We start from the raw sequence: 24,580 nt of genomic DNA, 5'->3' as shown, positions 1-24,580 counted from the left end.
CAATGCGCTTTGAACTCCGATGACCTTCCTATAGATTTGCGCTGTTTGCATTGTTTTTTTGCAAAGTGTACTTATTCTTTGAATGCTTTCTTGTTGTAGGCTGCAATTTCATGTCAGTAGTCAGGTCAAATGAAGGAATTATTATGCACTCCTTTGGCAATTTATCAATCCATGGTTCGGTTGATCTGATTTTATTTTGAGGGGCCCACTTGCCAAAGTGCATTCCTTTCGAGTAATGGATTTTAAATTCGTCCTCCAATAGCTCTTTGATAATGTCAATCACTGGCTCTTTATTTTATTTTGATAATAAAACAGCAACAAATTTTCCCACACAAAGGCCTTGAAAGAAACTGTCAACATGCTCCACAGGATTTTCTCTGTCTCGGTGCCACGTATCTTCCAGTGTAAATTTACAAAGAAAAAAGTACAATAAACCCTAAGTTTCTAAGGTTTCTTTAAAAAAAAATGGGATCCGCAATGGTGAAAATTATTTTGATACACACTGCAACTACAACACACCAAATCAGCCTGGATGGACTAACAAACCAATGATTGTGAATTTGCAATGGCATTTCCAGAGTGGCCATTCAAAAAACAAAAAAACAAAACCGGCAAACCCCGAGAAAGCCCTGGGAGCAAGGATGAGATCCAATAACAAACTCAACCCACATATGACATGGGTCCGTTTTGATCTCAATTTGGCCCTGCTTTCTGTTTGTTATGTTTCTTTTGAGTTTTTCTATGATGGTGTTATTAATAGTGAATTGGAAATAACACATTCTATTTTAAAGCCAATTTAAAAGTATGGCCGTTGAGTATTTAAATTTTATACATTTTCACATTTAAATGATGTACATACCTGTCTTGTTGGATTTCTCTCCTTGTCCTGTAATACTTGCAAACTGTCTGGAACAGATATTTTGGGGGAATCCACATTCTTGTCCAGGGACCACTCCCACTCTTCTGGCAAAGCAAGCAGTTCGGCTACCTTACTGACCCACTTGGTGTCAAATGACTGTCACGAAATGACGAACATCCCCAGAAATATGATGGCATAATCCAGGACCAAGTGCAGAAAGGAATTGTGGAAGTTGTCCCAGATGAAGATTGTACAAACACCTAGAAACACTACATTCCACACCATGAGGTACTGACACCTGAGAAGACAACAAAACTTAGAATTGTGTTTGATGCCTCCGCAAAGACCGAGAAGAAGAATCAAAGCCTAAACGAAAGCCTTCACCGTGGCCCTGTCATATTGGAGGATCTATGTGGCCTTCTCTTGAGGTGCAGACTTCACAAAGTGGCGCTAGTTGCAGATGTAGAGAAAGCCTTCCTTCAAGTGGGTCTGCAACCTGATGATCAAGATGTAACAAGGTTCCTCTGGTTAAAAGATCCTTCCAAGCCTACCCTTGAGAACAATGTTCAAGTACTGAGATTCACCAGAGTCCAATTTGGTATGATTTCCAGCCATTTCTGTTGGCCGCAACAATCAAGAATCATCTAACCAAGGCTGTTACCCCCATCGCTCACCAGATAGCGGGTAATATGTATGTAGACAACATGATTACAGGAGTTGACACATCAACACAAGTAGATGAGCTACACAAAGAAGCCAAGACCATTTTCCATTCCACATCAATGAATGTTCGTGAGTGGGCTTCAAACTCCTCTGAATTTCTCCAGAATATCCCTGAATGTGATAGAACCAGTGCAGAAACCATGAAAGTCCTAGGAACCTCCTGGAATTTGACCACAGATACTATTTTCATCAATGGATCTCACAATCTCTCCTCCAAAGTGACCACAAAAAGAGAAGCATTGCAGTCTGTCAGCAGAATTTAAGACCCATTGGGTCTCTTTTCTCCAGCCACTCTGAATGCAAAGCTGCTCATTCAGGAACTGTGGAAACAAGAAAAAGATTGGGACAAGACATTCAGTCAGTCACAGCAACAAGAATGGTGCAAGATATGTGAGAGCCTGACTCCACTGTCCTCTCAGCCATTACACAGATATATTGGAGGAGATGAACACACTGTTCTGCTTTACAGATGCTTCCACTAAAGCCTATTTAGCATCATACCTCTACTCTTCAGTAAATGGAAAAGCAACTGTCAACCTGGTGTTTTCCAAAGTACGCGTCGCCCCAGCCAAACCTCTCAGCATTCCAAGCTTGGAACTGTTAGGTGTTCTTATCAGAACGAGATGCCTTAACTATGTAACTCAACAACTTCAGTTGTCCATGGTAGATAGATTTCTGTGGACTGACTCACAGTGTGTTCTTCACTGGATGAAAACTTGTAAGCCATTACCTGTGTTTGTTCAGAACTGGATTAGAGAGATTACCTCACACATGAACATCAAGTTTGACTATGTGTCCACTTCACAAAATCCCGCTGATCTGGCTACCAGAGGTGTTCCAACAGATGAACTTATCCACAATAACTTGTGGTGGCATGGCCCATCATGTTGAACTGATCATCCATCACAATGGCCCTCATGGAAGTCAACACAGTTTGACAGCAAGATTTCTGAACAGAATACAAGTCTCCTAGGCCACGTGTTATGTATGAGATCACATCACTGGCTGGAATATTGAGAGACAGCAGCAAAATGTCCTTTGACAAGCCAGTTGCCCCCTTTGGCATCAGCAAAAGAAATGACTCCTCATTAACCAAACTACTCAGAGTGAGCTCTTGGGCTTTGCGATTTATCTGAAAACTACAGAAGAAGAGTACAATCAAAGGTCAGCTTACATCAGACGAAATAAGCCAAGCAAAGGTCATGTGGGAGAAGTATGTCCAGAAGAGTGCGTTCACACCAGAAATCAATGCAGTCAAAGAAAATTTAAGGAACAATCTGAAGAACCAATTAGGCCTGCAGTTGAAAAATCCCACCCAGAAATAGACAAATTAGAGAGGTGGATGACAGCTTCCTAAAGCAGTTCATCAGGAACATGGAAGAGCAATCCTCTGGAAACTACAAAGCATTGTTGCAGCTAAAGGTTTCCAGAATAAGGAAGAATTTAATATTGATAAGATTGACGAGAAATATATGACGTTCTCAGTGGGATGCACATTACTTTGGCTACTAAACTATTACATGAAAAATTCCTGAAAAACCCAAACTATCGTGGAAGAGTTGCCAGAGTTTATATTGGATTAAAGAATGATTAAGCTCTGTGGCTCGGAGCAATGCACAGTCATACAGGATCATTTCGTCATTGACTTACCTACAGGGATGAGGGTATTACAACTAATTCTAATGTTTTAATAATATCATTGAACTGCATGCACTGGTGAGAATTAAGGATTCTTATTGTCCTTTTTCCATCATGTTTCTTAGTACTCTTATTTTACAGAAAGATCGATTTTGGGACAAATATAACTTACATGAGGAGCTGACAACGGTTATTAAGCCAAAGTTTGTACATTTAGCGGAAGTGAATGGTATTTGAGGGCTGGGTCGGTTGTCAGGCTCTTTCTCTACTTATCGGTTTTTCTCGACGATATTATCTTCCTGGTAGCTGAATTTGAGGTTGTTTAGATTGTTCAAGCACTGCTTGCTTGTAAACGCCATATTTAAAATGAAACTTGTTGCTACTTCTGGGGTCTAAAAACCTTGCTCTGTCCACGCAGGAAATGAAATAAAGTTAAAACCTTTTGTGACATTCAACTCATGAGCAGCTTGGAAATCCGAGAGTTTGTTGCTGGTTACGTCAGAGTATCAACTGAGTGCACCCTCGTACCCGGCGTCTTTGTTCCCCTTGACTGGCGGTCCGGAACGAACTTGTTTCGTTAAGCCAGCATGTGCAGTGAGGAATGAAGACTCGAAGTACAAGATCAGGTAGGAGATTGCAATAGCCTGCAGGCAGGCTCACCTTTGAGTCACATGTGCGAGCGGCAAAGAGCAAAGCGATCTGGCAGGAAGGAGTCTGGTGAAGAAGCGCCAAGAAAGTGGGCCTGCCATGATCTCAGTAATTTTTTCATTTTTGCTTTGTCTGTGCGAAGTGAAATACCATTGGTCGAAAAGCGGGAAGGGCAAAAAACTATCATTTTATTATGTTTGATAAGGAGCGATTAAATCCCCAATGAGTCGGTAATTTACCGCACAATAAAAATTAAGTTGTCCACATTTGGAGTCAGAGGAAGAGTTGAATGCACCTATTACCGACGTTTTAACAAAGTCCCTGTCTATTTCTGGTTAAATTTCAAACTAGAAAGGAGCAGAACATAGCAGTTGAAAGTATGTTAATGAATCAAGACATACTTGTTGTGTTGCTGACTGCATATGGGAAGAGTTAAGAGGCGTCCTCTGTAAATTTCAACTATGGCCATTTGGACCAGAAAAAATCAAATTCCTCAAACTTTCACAGATAAATGGTCTAGATAAGTGATTCACAAAAATATAACTTTCAGTTCAATTCGATTTTTATTTTAGTGCTGGGGCCACCATCTTGGTTTTGCCCCTTTGAGAGGGCTTTCAGCAGCCATTTTAGGGCACATTTTTAACAATTTGCCATACAAAGAAAATGATATAAATCCAGGAAAAAACCCTTTATTCAAGACAAGCAAATGTTTCTTGTTACATTGAGAGGCTGTTTTGGTAATTTGATCATCACCTGATTTTTTTACAAAATTTTAAATTTCTTCCCTTTTGGTTTACTCATGAAGCATCATAAAAAAGGCAAAGTTTAAAGGAAAATATCGCCAAAAGTACATCACTTGAGATCCCAAAACTACCCTCCACTTAAAGAGCAATGTCTCATCTGTAAAAACATGCAATAAAATTTTGGGGCAGTTAAAACTGTAAAATGTTAGAAGTTTAAGCTGTGCTTTTGTCAACAAAGACTGCCGTCCTAATTAGCATAATAACGAGAAAATAACGATGCACAGAGAAAATAATGATATTCCACTTACCTCGCGACATGTTGAAAACTGGATGTTCCACGATGCCTCATGTTATATTTCCAGTATGTTTCAGCCACATTTTCGGTGATTAGTGTATGAAATCACTCTCAGACATCGCCACGGTTGAGCACATTTCAACTCTCCAAAGCCCGCTTCATAACATTTATCAATATTATTTGTCTTTTGTCTCATAAGCCGCCGTTTACAAGAAGTTTAACAATTTGCTGAGATCCTAACTGACCCAGAAGTCTGTTAGCAGCCTTTAAAATCCTCCTCTTAATCAAGGATTCTCATCAAGAACTTGTTTAAGCTCAGTTCTGTTTTGATCTGTTGTGCACCCACCATTATTCCACAGATTGCGTTACATTTGACAAATGCACATTCCAACGGGTAGGGGTAGGGTGGGTAGGAAGTGAAAATGTAACCGACATTAAAGCCATTTCACACATTTCTGTGGCTAAACTAGTAACTGGCTTTCCCAGAATGATTTGAACATGAGCTTCTGCTTGCAGGCATTTTCTAGGTTATTTTTGCTGGGTAGGTGAGGGGGGGGGTCGTGTATTTAAAAAAAAAGAAAAAAGAAAACAATAGACAGTATCAGGTCAAAAGATCATGATCTGTGTATCTTGATCAGCTTTATCAGTTCATCAGTGAGGCCCTATTAGGGGTTTTCAGGATACTGGAGATTTGGGTAAAAAATTAATAGGATGCAAGAAAGTTAGGGGAAAAATTAATGGGTAGAGCATGTTTAGATCAGATAAAGCGGGACAGTTGTGTCTTTCGCTGCCAGAAGTGTCATCAAATTTTGCAAAAGACAACAGACTGGCGAATAGTGCGCAGGAAGTAATGGTAAGCGATGTTTTATTGAAACTCCTTACATTTTCTTAGCCGTTTCACTTTTGCATCACAAAAGAAAATGCTCAGAAAATTGCTCAAGGGCAGTTAAGGATGGTGCCTTCTTTTTTATGGGCACACGGTCTGTGCATTACGTAAGGCATGGTTTAAACGCCAGGCGTGCACTTGGGTTGGAGCTGGTGATATAATTAACTACCTTACCAAGCGTGCGACTTAAAAAAAATCCTATTGCGACCGAAACAAATTTCACACTAAAATTACGAGCCTGTACTAAAACTGGGACTACCAGAAAAGCAGCATATCACTAAGCACTAATTATGAACAGCTTCTAGCTGAAAAACTACCTTTTATCATATCCGTAGAAAAAATCATACTGATATTCAACTGTAGATGTCATAATGCACGCACAAAACAACTGCGAGAGACGTCAATGTTTAACTTTCTTGGGAAGTAACAGGAAAAAATGTAACGGACACTGACAAAGTTTTCGAAAGGATGAAACAACTCATTTAACTTTTGAAAAAGGGGTGATTACAGCTACATTTTATGGTATGAATTGGAAGTGGCAAGCCTATTCAACAATGCATTAGTTTTTGGCTGTGAGGAAAAGCTATGTAGACTGTATTTTGGCTAAGCCATAGGAGTGCTGTCCAGGGACGCTCAAAGCGCTGTTGCAACGATTCTGTTATTAAATACATATCAAAAGTGGTTTTTATGTTACCACTTACCACGTAGTTTAAAGATGTTTTTTAATATTTTTAGTTTTCTGCATGTAAAGGCGAACCTTAGGAGAGTCTGTGAAGAAATATCTTCACCTTTTTTTTTTCAGAAAAATGGTACTGTCAGCAGTAGCTAATTATCTCAGAAAAATTAGTAACTACCCCCAGTTTTCTTTGTGGATTCTAATAACCCTGGCTAAGATCTACTTTTTCCACGTTTTCTTAATCTGGCAGAAACACAGTTGTATTTTGTAGGCACCATTCGTTATAAGCCTGAGGCACCCTGCGGTCGCTAATGTCGTTCAGTTCTGTGATGGAGCACAGCTGCATGTCTGCACAAGACTAGTTTTCAACCCTATGCAGGGCGCTTTAAAATACCCACCTCTATCAAGCGAAGCACTAATGCTGACGGTTAGCTTTTTAAAAGCAGCTCCGCCTAAATATCGACTAAACCAGGAAATAGCCAAAAAATAAAATTTCTTCAAACTCGCCCAGAATGAAGTTTTTAGGGTACTAGTTACAAAAATATTAGCTTAAGTTCGTTAAATCAATTAGTGTTTTTTTCACGAATTTTTTCTTCCCGATGCCCAAAATCGGCCGAAATCAATCAAAAATAGACTGCATATTCAGAGACTCGTAACCGCAAAAGTAGAGATTATCATTAAAAACTAATTGTACGTCGCATTTGTACTTTCTTTCTTGTATATTTAGAGCTATTTAGATCGCGATTTGATTAGAAATCAAATATTTCACGAAATTTTGAAAGCTTATGGCGCAACACAACTAAACGAGTAGTGAATATTTAGCCTATTTTCAACTGCTCAAAAGGCATTCTGGTACACGGATTTCCCCAAAACGGCTTATGTAGTCTGAAAGAGCATGATTTCTTCTTCAAATTAGTGAAATAAAATTTTTGGGTAATTAAAATCGTGTACGCCGAGGACGCAAAGTAAATGCAGTTCTACTTCCTGAAAACGTGACCTTTGACCCAAGCGTCACGGACGCGATAACAACAATAGACAGCAGATGTTTCGTTAGTTTTAACATTTTCGAGTGAAGTCGGTCCGAAACAGTTACTGCAAGAAACTGGTAGACGAAAGAAATCTTATACCGTCTACGAAGGAGTCAAAAGTCACATTTTTGACACAATGACTTCGTTCGTTGAGAATTGAACATTAACGAGCTTCAATGAAATTTACGAAGTTGCGATGTGTTTTATCTAGCCGATACTCACCTGAATGTTTATATTTATAGCAGACTCGTTTTCTTGGAAAAACGTTCGGAAGGAACTGAATTCACATTTCGCAACCTTTGCAAGTACCAATGTTTAAATTCCCACCTGCCGAGCGCTGATAATCGTTCATCAGAGAAAAACAACCAAACTGCACTGTTGCCATTAGCAACTCCAAAATAACATTCTCTCAAAATGTAAAGTGAAATAATGTTGGATTATTGACTGCCTTTCAGGACTAAATTACAAACCAGATTCAAGCTTCATTACCTTTTAAAAATGCTTGACTTTATTTGTTTGCGTCGGCTTTATTCATTTATTTTGATACATTATTAAATTAAAGCAAGTTCACGTTCGAATATTGACAGGTGTCGCAAATTTTCGGATAAATGTAGATTTCAGCGTCGAAACAATTTGCTGAAGTTGCGGCAAGGTAACGACATAAAACAGTGATAACATGTATTGGCGCTTTCTGGATTTACTATCCTTGCCATTTTTGACATAAGAAAAGGAAAAGAGTTTCGGGTCTAAACAGTTTCGTGACTTACGTGGTGTGGGCTCTTTAAGCGCCATGGCGTCCTGTGGATATTCAAAGTATGTTGGGGGAGATTGCAGTGCGAGCCCAGAACGTTCGGCTACCGATCAGGTAGTAAGAATTGGTGACTGCAGCAAGGATATCAAGGACCATCTCAAATCATGCAGCGTTTCAGAATCTGCTTTGAATTCGGAAGCAAGACTTCTGCTGGCCCGGGCAGGTAAAGTTCAAAACTAGTCAACTATGTAACCTGCGGCATTAAATTTCACTTATCGGACGATTTCTTTCATTATTGTCAATGATAGGCATCTTTGATGAGAACGAGATCTCTTTGAATGTCACTATTTGCCCAAGACACCGCGATTCATTTGGGCTAAGGTGGCGAAGCAACCGGAAAACGTGCTCAATTCCAGATTCATGGGCAGCGCACAGGACTTCTCATGTGAAGGGTGAACGTGGAATAACCCTTGAACAGTCTCGTCGTCTCTTCAAGGCCAGCAACATCGTAACTCCGGTTGGTTCAAGTAAGCTGCGTGAAATCCTTGAGGGGAAATTAATCATCCTAGGCACACCCTTTTCCTGGCTTTACAGGACAATATTTTTCAAGATGTAAACTTTAGGGAAGTAATAGCTAATAGCATTATATCTGGGGTCGGGGGGTGGGGGGTGGGGGAAGCGGCGGTAGGAAGGGTACAAATTTTAACAAGTTCCTCTTCTCGCGGAAGGTTATTTTTTACTTTGTAGAAAAATGTGTGGGATGGACTGGATAAAATTTTTAAGACAAAGTCCAAGCAGTCCAAGAATAAGTTAAATGCTCGTTGTAGCTTATAGAATTGTTGTGCGAAAAGAAAAGATACAGGGGCTACATTTTATTTTTCCTTTCTTCGTTGCGCAAGGGCGGGGGGGGGGAATAATTTCGAAACACTGCACTTTCATACCTCGAAGCCTCGCAATTTCTTTTATTCTTTTCCTGGCAATGTTCAAAAAAGCTCAATTAAAACAATGGTTAATTCTTTGACAGTCATATGTCCGCAATGTCGGAAGAGTCTCGACAAGTACACTGATATCGAAGATTCTCCAGGAGCGCAAGCTGCAGCGTCCTTATACAAGCCAGAAGCAGCCGTCGACGTATGCCCCTCTTGATTGGATGAGGTAGGGATAAGACACGACTAACATACTGGCGAAGTAAAAGCCTGACAGCGACATTTAAACTAAACTACAACGAGCCCCGTCTGTTTAATTTACCATGCAACTCGTAGTTAAACCGAAGCTGTACATAAAGGCGAACGGCAAAAAATCCGCTATTACAAATAACTGAGCTAAATTAGGCATCGCTTCTCTTGAATTTTTATGGAGCGCATGCTGTCATTGTGAGACCTTTAAGCAAACCACAACAGTGTTATCGTATTATTTATATACCAATTGTATAATTGGTATTGTACTGTTTTAGCGACTATGCCAGGTAATATCACATTTTGTTACACGACTAACTTAGTTCAGAAAGCCAACAACTAATATCAGCCAGTCAGGTAACTCCATTGCCGGTCCAATATTCTCTCAGTATTGGACCGGGCACTGTCCCGAATGATCCCGCACGAACATTCTTGAAGATTTTTTGGCTGTTTTATGGCTTACGTTTTTCTAAAAGAACTTGCTTTAAACATGAACGATTCCTTTCATTTTTCTTCCAACTCTCTTTCCCTTTTATTTTAATTAACGTATAACGTTTTTGATTAAAGTATACGCCTGTTCGACTCCCAATCAGAATCGCGCGCTGAAAGTATGAGATGTTCTTGCAGTCCTTGATCATGGCATTTCTTCGTAACAATTTTCAGTCGTGTGATAAATCTCTTTTTTGGCAAAGCTTGGTCGGAACCGTACTGGTAAGATATCGACCCTTGGTCTTTTATACGGACTTCGCTGAAATGCCAAGACCCAAGGGCGATATTCCCCTAGTGCGGGCCTCGCGCTTGCTTAATAAGAAATGTGTAAGTTATTAGAGCAGTGTCTAGCATACTAATGCTATTGAAACTCCATATTTCAGGAAGCAAACTCTGCTGACGACAGCAATTTGTCGGCAATATATACAGGAATGATGGAGTTGACACTAGATCATAGTTTATTTGTCCCTGAAGAAAGCAGTGGCAGCGATGAGGAGTCCACAAACGTGCCGGCTGAAGAACCTAGTGAACAGTACTTACGAAGGAAGCAACTCAATAAATTTCTGGAAAGTTGTAACGTCGAGAAATTAACTCGACCCAGGAAGAGGTGGGAAGAGGCGGGCGCACGTACCCGTACGAACCACGTAAAAAAGGCAAAAGATGTCATTGTAGCAGCTTTGGATGTGATTATGCCAGGGGATGCAGCATATTTATGGGATGCACTGCAGTCGTCAATGCTTGTGGACAAAGAGCTTGGATCTGCAGAGAGTGATGACCACAAATACCTTGAAGCCCTGGCAGAAACATACAAAAATGCATCCTCTTGGGATACAAGAAGGCAAGTCTTGTCCATAATGGCCGATCTAGTCCCTTTCAAACGCCTTCAGAGGTATTTGCCTGGTATCACTGAGTACCGAGTGAAAATTGCGCGCCAGCACAAAAATGTGTTTGGTCGGGGCGTTCCCCTTTCATTGAAGTATAGTCCCCGAATGCGGGTAGATCCTAACCAACTTGACCATTTTTTGACATTTATAACAAGTCCGCACATCATACAAGATCTCCCATTTGGACAGAAATACATGAAGTTATCAACTGGTGAAGTTCTGGAGACACCCAACGTAATTCGTAATATGATTCCGGAACGAATTGTAATCCAGTATACCAAATACTGCGAAGAAGCCGGATTCCAGCCGTTTGGACGCACAACGATGTTAACCATCCTCTCAAACTGTAGTGCCACCGTGAGAAAATCGTTGCAGGGTATCGACTATATTGCCGCAGAAGGAAGTAAGGCCTTTGACGATCTTTGCCATGTGGCGAGGAGACTAGAAGAATGCGGGATATTGAAGAGAGATGTCGCTGAGCAATGGAGAAGTTGTCTGAAGAACGGGAAACAATATCTGAAGTCGGATTATAAGGTATTCAAGAATTAGCATTATGTACATCGTACCTGGGGACGTAGCCTCCTTCCACCCCCTTTGTATGCAACTACTCACATATGCCCAAGCTGTGTTTAACCTTGACTGATTTTCACTCACTTTCCTTGCATTTATTATGAAACATGTTTCCATAACAAGCAGAGCAGAATGCAAGGGATCAAACTGAGCTTTGAAATAAAGTCCTTTAGAGCAGATTCTGCTATCTTTGATATTCCTCCCTGGTTCTCAGTACCGTTTAGCAAAGACTGCGACAAATTTGCCGTTACTGTACGTTTGGCCTATTTCAGTAGCTGGAATACAATCTAGTATGCATAGTTACGCTCCATGTATGAGCTACTGTAAAGCATTTCACTTTAGGCACGTAATATCTGTTTTCTGTTTTTATCAGGTGCACGTATCTCTCTCCTCGTCTGTGGCTGACCACTGTAGTACATACGCTTTGAGCAATGAAAAAGAGCCTTTGTTCAGCAGCCCATGTGATCATTATCATGGTAATTCATGCTCTCAATGCGAAGAATTGAAAACTAAAATATCTGACATCCAGGCATACTTACAACGAGAAGATCTGGGACTACCAGAAGAAGAGTTGGATGACTTGCGCCATATTTGCGACGAGGCAGCTCAAAATGTTCTGTCCTGGAAGGCCCATCAACTGAGGAGCAAAATTCAGGACACTGCCAGAATAGACGTACTCGACCAACTAGACGAGTCATCCGTCATGATCACCCAGGACTGGGCCATGAAATTTTTGCCACAGAAATACCGTGAATCTCAAACTGACTGGTTTGCAAAGAGGGGCATTTCGTGGCACATAAGTGTGATTGCAAGAAAACATCAGGGAAATCTAAAGAGTCAGTCCTTCGTGCACATTGTCAAAAACTGCAGTCAAGACAGCTCGGTGGTTATCCGCATCATGGAACACGTATTACGCACACTGAAAACGGAAAATCCTGAACTCACCACAGCATTTTTCCGGAGCGATAATGCCGGATGCTATCACAATTCAACCATGCTAGCTGCGTGTCGTTCCATGGGGGCTGCCACTGGAATCACTCTTTCTAGAGTGGACTTTAGTGACCCTCAAGGAGGGAAAGGCCCATGCGACCGCAAAGCAGCCAGCATCAAAGCACATGTCCGCAGATTTATAAATGAGGGGCACGATGTCCAAACTGCGGAGGATTTAGAAACTGCGATGCTATCAGCTGGAGGACTCACTGGGATCAGAGTGGCTCTTGTTGATTCATTGGGGATCAAAGAGAACCCCATCAAATGGGATGGCATAAGCTTGATTAACAACCTACAGTACACGGGCACAACGATAACAGTATGGCGATCCTACAACGTCGGCAGTGGAAAGACAGTCGACAAACAACTACCAAAAGGTATTCACATGTAGTATTAACATGTCGTATTAATGAGAACAACAGGTTACAAGCATATGCTGTTGGCCACGCCCTCATTAGTTTCAGCTTATAATGAGCGTGATGAGTTAATAAGCAAATACGAACATCACTTCTTTGTTTTGAGGAATAAGTAGCTATACATTTTTTTGTTATGGCATAAAGGTCACCTTATTTGCGCAAAGGTAACTTCATACGCAAACGTTTACCGGCAGCCGGCTTTATCCCTTCCAGTAAGATTATACTCCACGAGAATACAGCTTGAGTTGAAATGCGGCTGTTTGAGGAACTTTGTACCAGAATAGCGTGTTTTTTTTGCAAAACAAATAGGGTGTTCATTACCAGTTAACCAACTTGCTTTTTCAGCGTGCGCTGTTTGCATACAATCGCTGAACTTCGTGCTACACCTACCAACAGACAAATTTCTTCTCGTGGGGAAAGAAAAAGAGTAATGGCACGAGCTGCTTCCTGTTGTTTTATTTATTATTCATTTGTTGATTTAACATTTTTTTTTGGCTTGGTTTCAGCCACAACCAGTTTCAGTGGCACGTTACAACAAACATTTTCATCGGGGAACTTTGTGGATTGCAGCAAGGGGGTGCGTCAGACACGCAGCCAGAAGTCTTCAGATGAACATTCTCTTTCTGAAGTGCCAGAGACAGCAGAGGGAGATGCAGGGGTAGGTGTTTTCCAGTGTCCCAGTGAAGGATGTATCAAGGTCTATCAAAGATACTCAGCCCTTGAAAAGCACCTGTCATACGAAAAGTGTGAATTGCTCCCAGAGAAAGCCACACTTCTTGACCAAGCGAAAGAAATGTACCATCTTAAATTAACTGAAGGAAGGAGCGCAGGAGCGACAAGCCATGATGAGAGAACCGTTCCTCGGGAACTTGCCGCAAATACCAGTCAGCTGGCGAGAGGTTGGGCATTGAAGCAAACAAAAAAATCCGGGCGCCTCAGTGAAACCCAAAAGAAGTACCTTAATGAAAAGTTTAGTATCGGGCAGCAAACCGGTCACAAAGTGGATCCACTGTCGGTAGCTCGCGACATGCGCTACGCCAAAAATGCCATGGGTAACCGGCTGTTCACCCGAGATGAATTCCTAAGTGCACAACAAATACAGTCCTACTTTTGTCGGCAAGCTGGGAAACTACGCCATCAACATGCAGAGGTTGACAGTAGTGATCGCGAGGCTGCTGTCGACCAACAGCAGTATTGGGACACTCGGACAGAAGTTCTACGAGAAGTTCAGCTCCAGCATCCTATCACTTATGACAATCTTGATCTTTGCGCCTTGTATCATGCGAACAGGCTGAATCAGCTTAGTGTTACCGTGTTAAAGTACATTTGTGAATACTTCGATATAAACAAGGAGCAACTAACGCTTCGCAGGAAGACGCCTTATATTAGTCTTATAGGCAAACTAGTACAGTCATGCTCATGTCATGAACAGCAGTAACAAGTATTTCAAGAAGCAAGGTCAGTAGGAAGGGAACCCCTGAGTTCCCCCTCGCAACTAGCTTTTTTTGTGCGTAATTAAGCTGTTTCTGGTCTAACAGCCTGTGAATGGTCCATGTGTTTTCATTATTTTTACTACAACCGAGTAAATGTCGTCTCATCGAGTCAGAGAGAAACAGTTTCTCGCTAGTTTGAAGTCAGAAATCTTGTTTCAGCAAAGGGTTCGGAGTATTGTTAGAGAAAAAAAAAAACTCGGTTTGTTTGCGAGTTGTATGGTACTATAAACAGACAGGGTTCGTTGTAGTTTAGTTTAAACGCCACTGTCAGGCTTTGACTTAGTCCATATGTTGGTCGTGTCTTATCCTTACCTCATTCAATTGATAGGGGCATACATCGGCGGCTGCTCAGTTCTAGCTTGCTTCTGGCTGACTATGAAAAAAATTATTATTGCTTCAATTAGCTATTTTGCAGATTGCCAGCAAAAGAATAAAGCCTGGTTCTCATATCCTGCTGACCTACCTGTGACGTAGTTGCCGGTTGCAACTGACAACGTTCGACGTTCGGCAGCGAAATGCAAATCGAATCGGCGCAATTTCCAACCACTTCAACTGTAAATATGGATCGTACGGGTCTGACGGTACTTGATATGTGAACACAGCCAACGGAGATACTTGTAATCTGGCCGTATTACCATATCATCTCTTCCAAAACCAGACTTTTCTTTATATTCTTGGAGAAGTTTGTTCAGATGTTGTTGTATTTTTGTTGAGCGGAAGCAACGTCAATCTTCAGTGTATTAGCGACTGCTTGCCAAGCATTTTTCTTTACTCGTTGGTCTTTATACTCATGACAGTACTTGTCACATGTAGCCCGGTACGTTCTCATTTCGTCCATTAACATACGGTTGCTTGCTACATCCTCACATGTGACTTATCGACTTATCCGCCATTTTGAAAGTAAGGAATTGTGGGAGAAATCGAGTTGTTACGTCATACATTGCGTCTGCAGTTGTTGTCTGCATCGCCGACGGCTGCTCAGCTACACTTCGCAGGTAAGACGGCGGTCAATGCCTGGGACAGATTATGTTTCGGCGATGAATGTTCACATATACCCCAGGTGTTTGGCGGCATATGAGAACCAGGCTTAAAAGATATCGCGAGCGTGCAGTGTTTCCAAATTATACCCACCCCCCCTCCCCCGCCCAGCGCGCGCAATAAAGAACATGTAAATAAAATGTATCCCCTTAGTATCCCCGCTTCTTGAACGCTCATTCTATAGGCTACAACATTTCACTTATTATTTTAAGTTGAGCCCCCGAAATGGAACTTGTTAAAATTTTTACTCTTCCGTCGAGCCCGTCCAAAACCACCAATCCCCCCGGATATACTACTGATGAACAATCGGCGGGTGGGAATTTAAACATTGGTACTTGCAAAGGTTGCAAAATCTGAATTCAGTTCCTTCCGAACGTTTTTCCAAGAAAACGAGTCTGCTATAAATATAAACATTCAGGTGAGTATCGGCTAGATAAAACACATTGCAAGGTTCAATTCTCACACCAGGTAAGTCACGAAACTGTTTCCAAAAATCCCTTAGACGGGAACCTCTTTTCCTTTTCTCTTAAGTCAATGGCAAGGATAGTACATCGAGAAACCACCAATACATTCTATGTCGTTATCTTATTGCAACTTGTTTCGATGCTGAAACCTATCGTTTATCCGAAAATTTGTAACGCCTGTCAATAATTCTGAGTGTTTTGGAATATGAACTCACTTTAATTTAATAATGCAATCAAATAAATAAATAAAGCCGACGCAAACAAATAAAGTCAAGCATTTTTAAAAGGTAATGAAGCTTGAATCTGGTTTGTAATTTAGTCCTGAGAGGCAGTCAATATTCCAACATTATTTCACTTTACATTTTGAGAGAATGTTATTTTGGAGTTGCTAATGGCAACAGTGCAGTTTGGTTGTTTTTCTCTGATGAACGATTATCAGCGCTCGGCAGGTGGGAATTTAAACATTGGTACTTGCAAAGGTTGCGAAATGTGAATTCAGTTCCTTCCGAACGTTTTTCCAAGAAAACGAGTCTGCTATAAATATAAACATTCAGGTGAGTATCGGCTAGATAAAACACATCGCAACTTCGTAAATTTCATTGAAGCTCGTTAATGTTCAATTCTCAACGAACGAAGTTATTGTGTCAAAAATGCGACTTTTAACTCCTTCGTAGACGGTATAAGATTTCTTTCGTCTACCAGTTTCTTGCAGTAACTGTTTCGGACCGATTTCATTCGAAAATGTTAAAACTAACGAAACATCTGCTGTCTATTGTTGTTATCGCGTCCGTGACGCTTGGGTCAAAGGTCACGTTTTCAGGAAGTAGAACTGCATTTACTTTGCGTTCTCGGCGCTCACGATTTTAATTACCCAAAAATTTTATTTCACTAATTTGAAGAAGAAATCATGCTCTTTCAGACTACATAAGCCGTTTTGGGGAAATCCGTGTACCAGAACGCCTTTTGAGCAGTTGAAAATAGGCTAAATATTCACTACTCGTTTAGTTGTGTTGCGCCATAAGCTTTCAAAATTTCGTGAAATATTTGATTTCTAATCAAATCGCGATCTAAATAGCTCCAAATATACAAGAAAGAAAGTACAAATGCGACGTACAATTAGTTTTTAATGATAATCTCTACTTTTGCGGTTACGAGTCTCTGAATATGCAGTCTATTTTTGATCGATTTTGGCCGATTTTGGGCATCGGGAAGAAAAAAATTCGTGAAAAAAACACTAATTGATTTAACGAACTTAAGCTAATATTTTTGTAACTAGTACCCTAAAAACTTCATTCTGGGCGAGTTTGAAGAAATTTCATTTTTTGGCTATTTCCTGGTTTAGTCGATTTTTAGGCGGAGCTGCTCTTAAATACATTATAGATGCATTTAAGGCACACAAGTTGAATGAGTCATAAGCATTTGGATGAGTTAACTGACAAAGTGAACCTTTGCCACTGGATATCTCCTTTCCAGCAATCAATTCAAGATTCAAACAAGCTTTGGTATTTTTTTGGCCACCCAATATCGTCAATTTTCATTTAAAATCTTTGTTCATAATCACTTTAGTATAGGGTAAACAAATTTGCTCTTTCGATGCAGGAGAAACACACACACGTTCGATTGTTTTGGTCGGAGTGGAACCGATACTTTCCAACATTCAATTCAATCCAAGTGTAATCTGAGAAACCAGTTGCAAGTCACACCACTCCTCATTTTTGGCGCGAAACGCAAATGAAAACCCTTCAAGCGAGACAAGTCAACCTCTCACAACTTCATCGCTTACTCGGACGCTTGGTGACCTTAAAACGACTGCTTCGCTGTTTAACGTATTCTACCCTGATATTCATGAGGTCGACTTGGGGCACGTCTACGAACCAACAAGAAGGCAAAAACCATGCAGACCGCAAACAAAGAATTGGAAGAAATAAAGCAGCAGTTAGCCACCAAGGAAGCTGCATGTGCAACCGTTAAGGGCCAACTCAACAGTCTTCAGTGCGCCAACATTTCTGTTGTGGAAGCTGTGAATAATAAAGTACAGGAAAGCTTCTGCAAGGTAAGCACAGTGATCAAATGTTAAACGGCATTTTCAAAAACATATCAAGATACGAATTTTAAGAAAACAACGACAATGGAATGAAGTGAAGCGTGAAAGTGTGGGAATTAAAAAGATAGTTTAATGGCCGGTTTACACAGTACGATTTGTCGCCGGAGCGCTAATCTTTATGTGTATTTTGACAGCTGAAAACTGACAGCCTGACACTTTTTCAAAATCCATATTGCAATCCATTTCCATCCTTGCCATCATTAGCTGTCCTCACTTCCAAATGGGTTTTAATCATTTATCAGGGCTGCTCTAAAAAATAAAACCATTATTGTTCAGCTTCCAATGATTGATATATGTTTTTGAGATTTCCAAAGTCATTCTAAAAATGGTGACAGTGTCCCTTTAATGAGGGGGACCAAAGTGGCCCTGTATTCTGTAGTGCCACTTGTTGCCATTGGTCTGAAACTAACGAGAAATATTTCCTACTTTCCAGTTCACTGATCCAGTAATGAATTTTGATGCACTTCCTCTGAACGATAACCTGCCGACCATTGACCATGAGGCTTTGGCAGAGTTTGAACCAATGCCTTCAACCCCACTAGTGGGACGACACAGAAGTTGGTGAAGACGTCATCCGCTCTTTAGTAATCCTGAGCAAATCGGCAGGGGTGCAAGAAGTGTTAGAGAAGGAAAAAGAAAGGCACCGGTGTGCCCTTAAGCTTCTGCCTTTCTTTTTTACCTCGGAAGAGCTGAGCAACAGCACACACAGCAAACGGCGGCTTGATGTTAGAAAACTTCAAGCATTAAAGGTGCTAGTTGTCAGCCAATTTCCCCTTGCATGTACCACGGAAAAGGACAAAGCGTGGAAATCAATCAAGGACAAAATTAATTCTAAGTGTAGCCTTAATAAACACAAGTAAGCATGCCGGAGGGAAAAAAAAAAGCATGCCGGAGAAAGGGAAAATTAAGAAATGAAAGTCTGTAACTTAATTTTGCGACTATTTTGTAACCATGGTAGACATCGCTTAGACTTCAAAATTGTTTTTTTTTCGTTTACTGTAGTGTAAATAAAGTTGAAATGACCTTATGCTATCTTGTATTTAGCGGAATGTGTTCGGCACAATTCAGCCATGGTGAGCTAGTGCGGCCTGTTTATACCAGGTGCCATGAAAAACTCAGACCCTGAAAACTCAGACCCACCTTAAAAGTTTTATGGTCATGCAATGTTCATGGGTAACAGCCAGAAAGGAGCGAGACATTTATCTTCTCCGGTTTATCACTGTCGCGTCCAGTGGATACAAAACTGACTTCAATTTGAACAACAATATAGCGACTCTGTCTTTCCATTTCTTTGGTAAAAAATTTATCAGCAAATGTCATCAAAGTTTGGGCTGCTATTTTAAACCTCGTCAAGTTTTCACCGTTTGATCGACGCCACAGTGATAAACCAGAGAAAATAAACATCTTGCGCCTGGGCTACGAATTTAAGCTATTGAGAATCTGGCGAATAGCCGCAAGTACGCCAATACTGCTGTCAAGTTTTTATTGTGGCGCATTCCGTTTCGATAGTTATGGCTGAAACAAAAAGGTCCAAAAATTTGTGATCTTGAAACTTCAAAATTTCTTTAGAAAGCGAATCATTTCTGGTGTATTGTGTTATTTGACCCTGATGCGTCTCAGCTTCTGACAAGATCATGGCATTTGCAGTTCATTGCGTATGCAAATTTGTTTCATGCAACTTCAAACGAAAACAACAACGAACAAAGGAGATTGTGAATAAAACCTAGAGTCTTAATTTGCGATGGTTATTATTACACATTTTGTGACAGTGTAAAAAGTTAGTTGCGCCTGTTGTACACGTCTATTGAAAAATTTTCTTGTCAATGACAATACGTATAATTTGTTTCCAGAGGTTACGGTTTTTGTTATTTTAGCATTTCTTGCACTAGCCGTTCAGGTTGAGATATTGGCAGCGAAACTGTTCTTTGTAAATTGCGCTTAAATCAACAAAATACTGTCAGGGAAGAGAATCAAGGTAAAGTCGCACGAAAGCAGCAAAAGTTTAACCAGAAATAGAATGCACAAGCGAGAAAGCAAGTGAAAAAATGAGTTTTGAAGTAACCCGACTAAAGTTCATCAGATACGACAGTACTTTCTTCGTTTGCAGAATGTATCCCAGTTATCATTAACAATCTACAGTTTTTCTGCTCCATGGTTACGCTCAAAGATATCCGTTTAACATTGTAAGACTTTTAGTTTTTCCTGAAACGATCTCACCGACTCAACCATTCAACCGTTTAAGCTGTCTGTTTGTGAACTTTGGTTAACCCTTCAACCTTCCAAGCTGTCCATTTGTGGACTTTAGTTAACCGTTTAACGGTTCAAACTATCCATTTTTGGACTTTGGTCAACCATGTAATGTTTCAAGCTAACCGCTTGTTTTTTTGGTTGGCCGTTTAACGCTTTAAGCTATCCATTTTCTGACTTTGGTCAAACATTGAAATTTTTTGCCATCTGTTTAAATGGTTATGGAAACCATTTAAACGCTTGAGTTAGCCGTTTAGTATCCATTTAGAACCGTTTTTCTGGACTGTTTAACGAAAAAGCGTTAGTGTTCGTTTTCCCAAAGAAGGTCACAATTTTCAAATGATACCTTGTAGTGAATGAAGTCACTCTTTTGTGTAGTCTACTGGAACTTACAAAAGCTTGTGTGTTTTTTATAGTTGCACCACAGACACCACAACAACTTGGAAGTACTCAGGATCAGCGCTTAGCTCAACACCAGCAAGTTGTTAACCGGGCAAGAGACATAATGAGATCAAATAGCATGACGAGTAATGGTAACTCAAGCTTTCCTAAAAGACCCCATCTGGATAGGAAGAGATACGCTGTTCCAACTGTTAAAGAGTTTTGCAAAACAGTTTTGGTTCTTGCACTCATATGTTGCATACATATCACTTAACTAATGACCAAAATATTGGGGCACGCTGAGGTTGACTTTACCACAGAGGACTTGGAAGATACGGTTAGGGCCAAGATTGTCTAGGCAGTTGAGCACCTAGCACATGATATCAAACCTGATGACTTTGAGTTTGTTAAAGTGCAGTCCAAGAGCATTTCGATTCCATTTGTAGCCACTGGACACAAGTGGGATTTCAAGCATGTCAAAAACCTCTGTGGACAAGGAAAGATCTACATATGCCTACAGTCATATCTGACAGAGCAAGAAGGTGGTTTGTCCTCCAATACTGAGGTATGGGTAACAATACAGTAGAAGTCTTTGTCTTATAGCCATGCCAACAGTATACCATACAGTTTATATTCATAGGTAATAATAACAATAAAATGTACATAGCATGTAGTTTAAACCCTTGTAATTCTAAAACGTAGCTTATATTAAAACAGCTAGGTACACGTGATAGCGTGGAACAAGTGGAAGCCCTGTGCCTCACAAGAAGCCAAGAGGTTTAAGAAGACAATTGACCGCAAACTGTATAGTATCAAGTTTGATATAGAGATGTATGTGTAAAGCATTTGTTATGTTTTGTAGCATTCTGAGTATGACTGCCACTCTGTAAGTAATGGTGGATCTACCAACATCTCTACAAAAGGTATGCTGTTATTCCAGTCTCTTTTGTCCGCAAATGTATACATTGTTTTCATATGTTATTGTAATTGCAGAGAACTTTTCCTAGCAAGGGTAATTTATTTCAATGTACGCCACCATTTTCTGTTCGCAGTAACTTCACCTGATTATCCTAAAGCTTTGGCCATCCCCCAAAATCAGATGGATACAGAACATCTATCCCCTCAGTCTAAGCAGAATACAAGACAGTCCACCTACCCATCACATGCTATTCCATCTGTCAGTCCCTCTTGCAGCCTAAGTTGCCTTAATCAGTTAACTCAAATGTTTCCCACCCATGACAAAGCGTATCTTGAGGAAGTTCTTACGGCATCAGCAACAATTCATGATGCTATGCAGTAGCTTTGTTGATGCAGTCGAGTTTGATACCTGATAAATTAGCTCAATGGAACGTTGGTCGTTTCGCGCTTTTAGGCCGCGCTCGCCTTATGATTAAAAAAAATTGAGGCAAAACAATTTTTATCGAATAGAGCATTCTATAACCTTTGCATTGATATATAATTTGTAGTGGTTGTCTTCAAGACAGCACGGTAATATTTTTTTCGCTAAGGACACCCGCGAAGGTTTACGGTAACCTTAACAGTAGATAGGAATTCTCCCATTATTGTACTTTTTTCAGAAAAACAGATAAAAGACATAACAAAATTCTGTTGTAATGAGGGAGGGCCAAATTCCCCATTCTGTGCAGATATGACATTTAACCTCAGAAAAATCTATGTAGTCCTAACTACCTGAAAGCATTTACAACTGCTAACCAAATGTAGTAACAAAGAACCTGTGATAATGGGTCCAGTTAAGCTGTGCATGAAGAAAGACAGGGCAACATACCATTGTCTGTTCCAGAAAATTCCTGCTCAGTGACCAGAAATTAAACATAGGCTGAAAGCATATGGTACAGATGCTGAGCAGCCCTTGCGACAAGCTCTTGAACTGGAATTTCCCTTTGCACTAAGCTTCACGTGCTAAACACACATCATGAGAAATCTTGAGCACAAGTTGAAGACTGAACTGAATTTGTCTGACAAATTCTTTAGGAAAGTACAGTCAAACCTCGATTATCTGGACTCGTTGGGACTAGACGAAATAGTCTGGATAATCGAAGGTCCGGATAATCAAAAATATGAATATTAATGAAGAACAAAACTGTTTAAATAAAGCAATATTTAATCATGAAACAACACTTTTGCAAATCGTTTGGAAAACAATATGGTCTACTGTATATCTTGAACCACTCAACTCTGAGCCAATCAGAACTCATTCAAGTGTTCTTCTTGAGATGGTGCGTGCGAGCACTGCTTTTGCTCTTTAAAAGCAAAACAAACTCGCTTTTGAGTGCACTTTTCAATGCTATAGTGTTAAAAGAATATTGCTACAGATCTTGATCGTGACCAACAAATACTCATGACAAAATTGGGACTAGAGAAAAGTCAGGAAAATCGAGAAATCCGTATAATCAAGGTATGGATAATTGAACTTCAACTGTAGTTGCAGATGTGTTAGGAGGGAAAACTCAGGAGGGATTGGTCCATTGTTCCTCTCGCCAAGAATATGATCTTCTTCTTGCCAAGTTATCTGTTAAATGGGATGAAGATGAGGCTGAGGAACAGGAAAGAAAGGGAGATAAACAAGAACCCATGGCATCAAAGTACTTCATGAAAAACAAGGTAGAAATTGTCTATTGTTATGATAGCCATTGTTACTCGGATTACGTCATTGTCCACATTGCTTTGTAATGCCCATATTTGGTATTAAACTGGAGTTGTCAGATGCACATGGTCTGGTTATGACTTGTTTAACATGGTGTCAGGAGTAAAAGGACATTTTTCGTAGGAAATACACTGAAAGATAGCAGTACAACTTCATCGCCGACGAGGAGTAGCATTCCGAAATAGTTGTCGTTAGTCTCATCTGAGGAAACGCCGATTTCGCTCCACAAATCGAGCACTGATCAAACACAACATGTCGGATCACGAAGACAAAGGCATGGCACCGCCTGCTGTTGCTGTTTACTTGTATGTCCCTTCAAATTTTCCGATCCCTGCACCTATGGTTTGTAAAGGAAACCTGGTAGCTAACTGGGAGTTCTTCCGTCAACAATGGGAAGATTATGAAGTCGTGACTGGTCTCGATAAACAAAGCTCCAAAATACGATTGGCGTCGTTTCGCTCCGTGATGGGAAAAGATTGCCTTCAAACATTCCTGAATCTCAATATCTCGGCTGAGGACAGGAATAATGTGGAAACATGCATCACTGCGTTGGAGAACTATTTCAAACTGCATTGCAACGTAGTTTATGAACGGTATGTTTTCAATTCTTGTGAGCAAAATCAAGGAGAGTCAGTTGACAGTTATGTCACTCGCCTTCGTAAACTTGCATCGTCTTGTGAATTTGGAATGCTCACTGATGAGTTAATCCATGACAAGTTGATCATTGGCCTAAACTACAGGGGAACAAAAGGAAAGCTTCTTCGGGAGAAGTCACTCACGCTCGACAAAGCAGTTGACATTGCGCGTTCTAACGAAATAACCAGCAAACAATTAGAAGCTATGAAATCCAACACCACAGCCCCGCCAAAAGAAGAAGTGAATCTTGTAGGAAAAGAGAAGGGCAAGAATTTCAAGAAGCAGTCAAACGAAAAATTCAAACCCAGAAAGAATCGTTTCCCCAATAAAAAGAAACAGAAAGCAGACCCTGGAAACAGAAAGTGCAAATACTGTGGCACCCAACACAAGCGAAATGAATGCCCAGCATACAATAAACGCTGCGCTTACTGTCAGAAATGGCACTACTTCGCTAGTGTGTGTATGGCTAAGAAGAAAAGTGAGGTCAATCTCATCCAAGAAAGCCATGAAAGTTCAGATTCAGAGGAATCAGTTCTCAAAGTGGAAGATATTTCATCTATTGAATCCTGTGGTAATCGATGGTTCGCCACACTCAGCTTCTATTGTGAACACAACAAGCACGAAACCAAGCTCAAATGCCAGCTCGACACAGGTGCAACCTGGAATGTACTCAGTTACAGAGACCTGTCGATCATCAAACAGGACGGCAACCCCCAATTGGAAAGCAGCAAAACAAAGCTCAAATTATTTGACAGCTCTCTGATGAAGACCCTTGGAGAAG

General features: G+C 40.6%; 2 protein-coding genes across 2 annotated transcripts in view; one reads left to right on the top strand and one right to left on the bottom strand.

The window, feature by feature from the left end:
- LOC145486742 (uncharacterized) overlaps nucleotides 1-24,580 on the bottom strand; it is a 307,059-nt gene that overhangs the window by 65,247 nt on the left and 217,232 nt on the right. The window lies entirely within an intron of this gene.
- On the top strand, nucleotides 10,042-14,209 carry LOC145487862 (uncharacterized). The gene is made up of 4 exons (XM_081466650.1): nucleotides 10,042-11,198; nucleotides 11,265-11,343; nucleotides 11,684-12,732; nucleotides 13,278-14,209. The coding sequence occupies exons 1-4, from the start codon at nucleotides 10,343-10,345 to the stop codon at nucleotides 14,207-14,209; spliced, it is 2,916 nt and encodes a 971-aa protein (XP_081322776.1). The 5' UTR covers nucleotides 10,042-10,342.

This window comes from Orbicella franksi, chromosome 5, assembly GCF_964199315.1.
Source record: "Orbicella franksi chromosome 5, jaOrbFran1.1, whole genome shotgun sequence".
NCBI lineage: Eukaryota > Metazoa > Cnidaria > Anthozoa > Scleractinia > Merulinidae > Orbicella > Orbicella franksi.
The sequence above is the reverse complement of the archived record's forward strand: the minus strand, read 5'-3'. Positions and strand labels throughout refer to the sequence as shown.

What these genes read in the sequence shown, in the direction of transcription:
- LOC145487862 (XM_081466650.1), top strand. Translation starts at nt 10,343, where the DNA reads ATGATGGAGTTGACACTAGATCATAGTTTATTTGTCCCTGAAGAAAGC. An exon ending in TATAAGGTATTCAAGAATTA is followed by an intron (nt 11,344 to 11,683) that starts GCATTATGTACA and finishes TCCATGTATGAG; the next exon opens with CTACTGTAAAGCATTTCACT. An exon ending in CGACAAACAACTACCAAAAG is followed by an intron (nt 12,733 to 13,277) that starts GTATTCACATGT and finishes GCTTGGTTTCAG; the next exon opens with CCACAACCAGTTTCAGTGGC.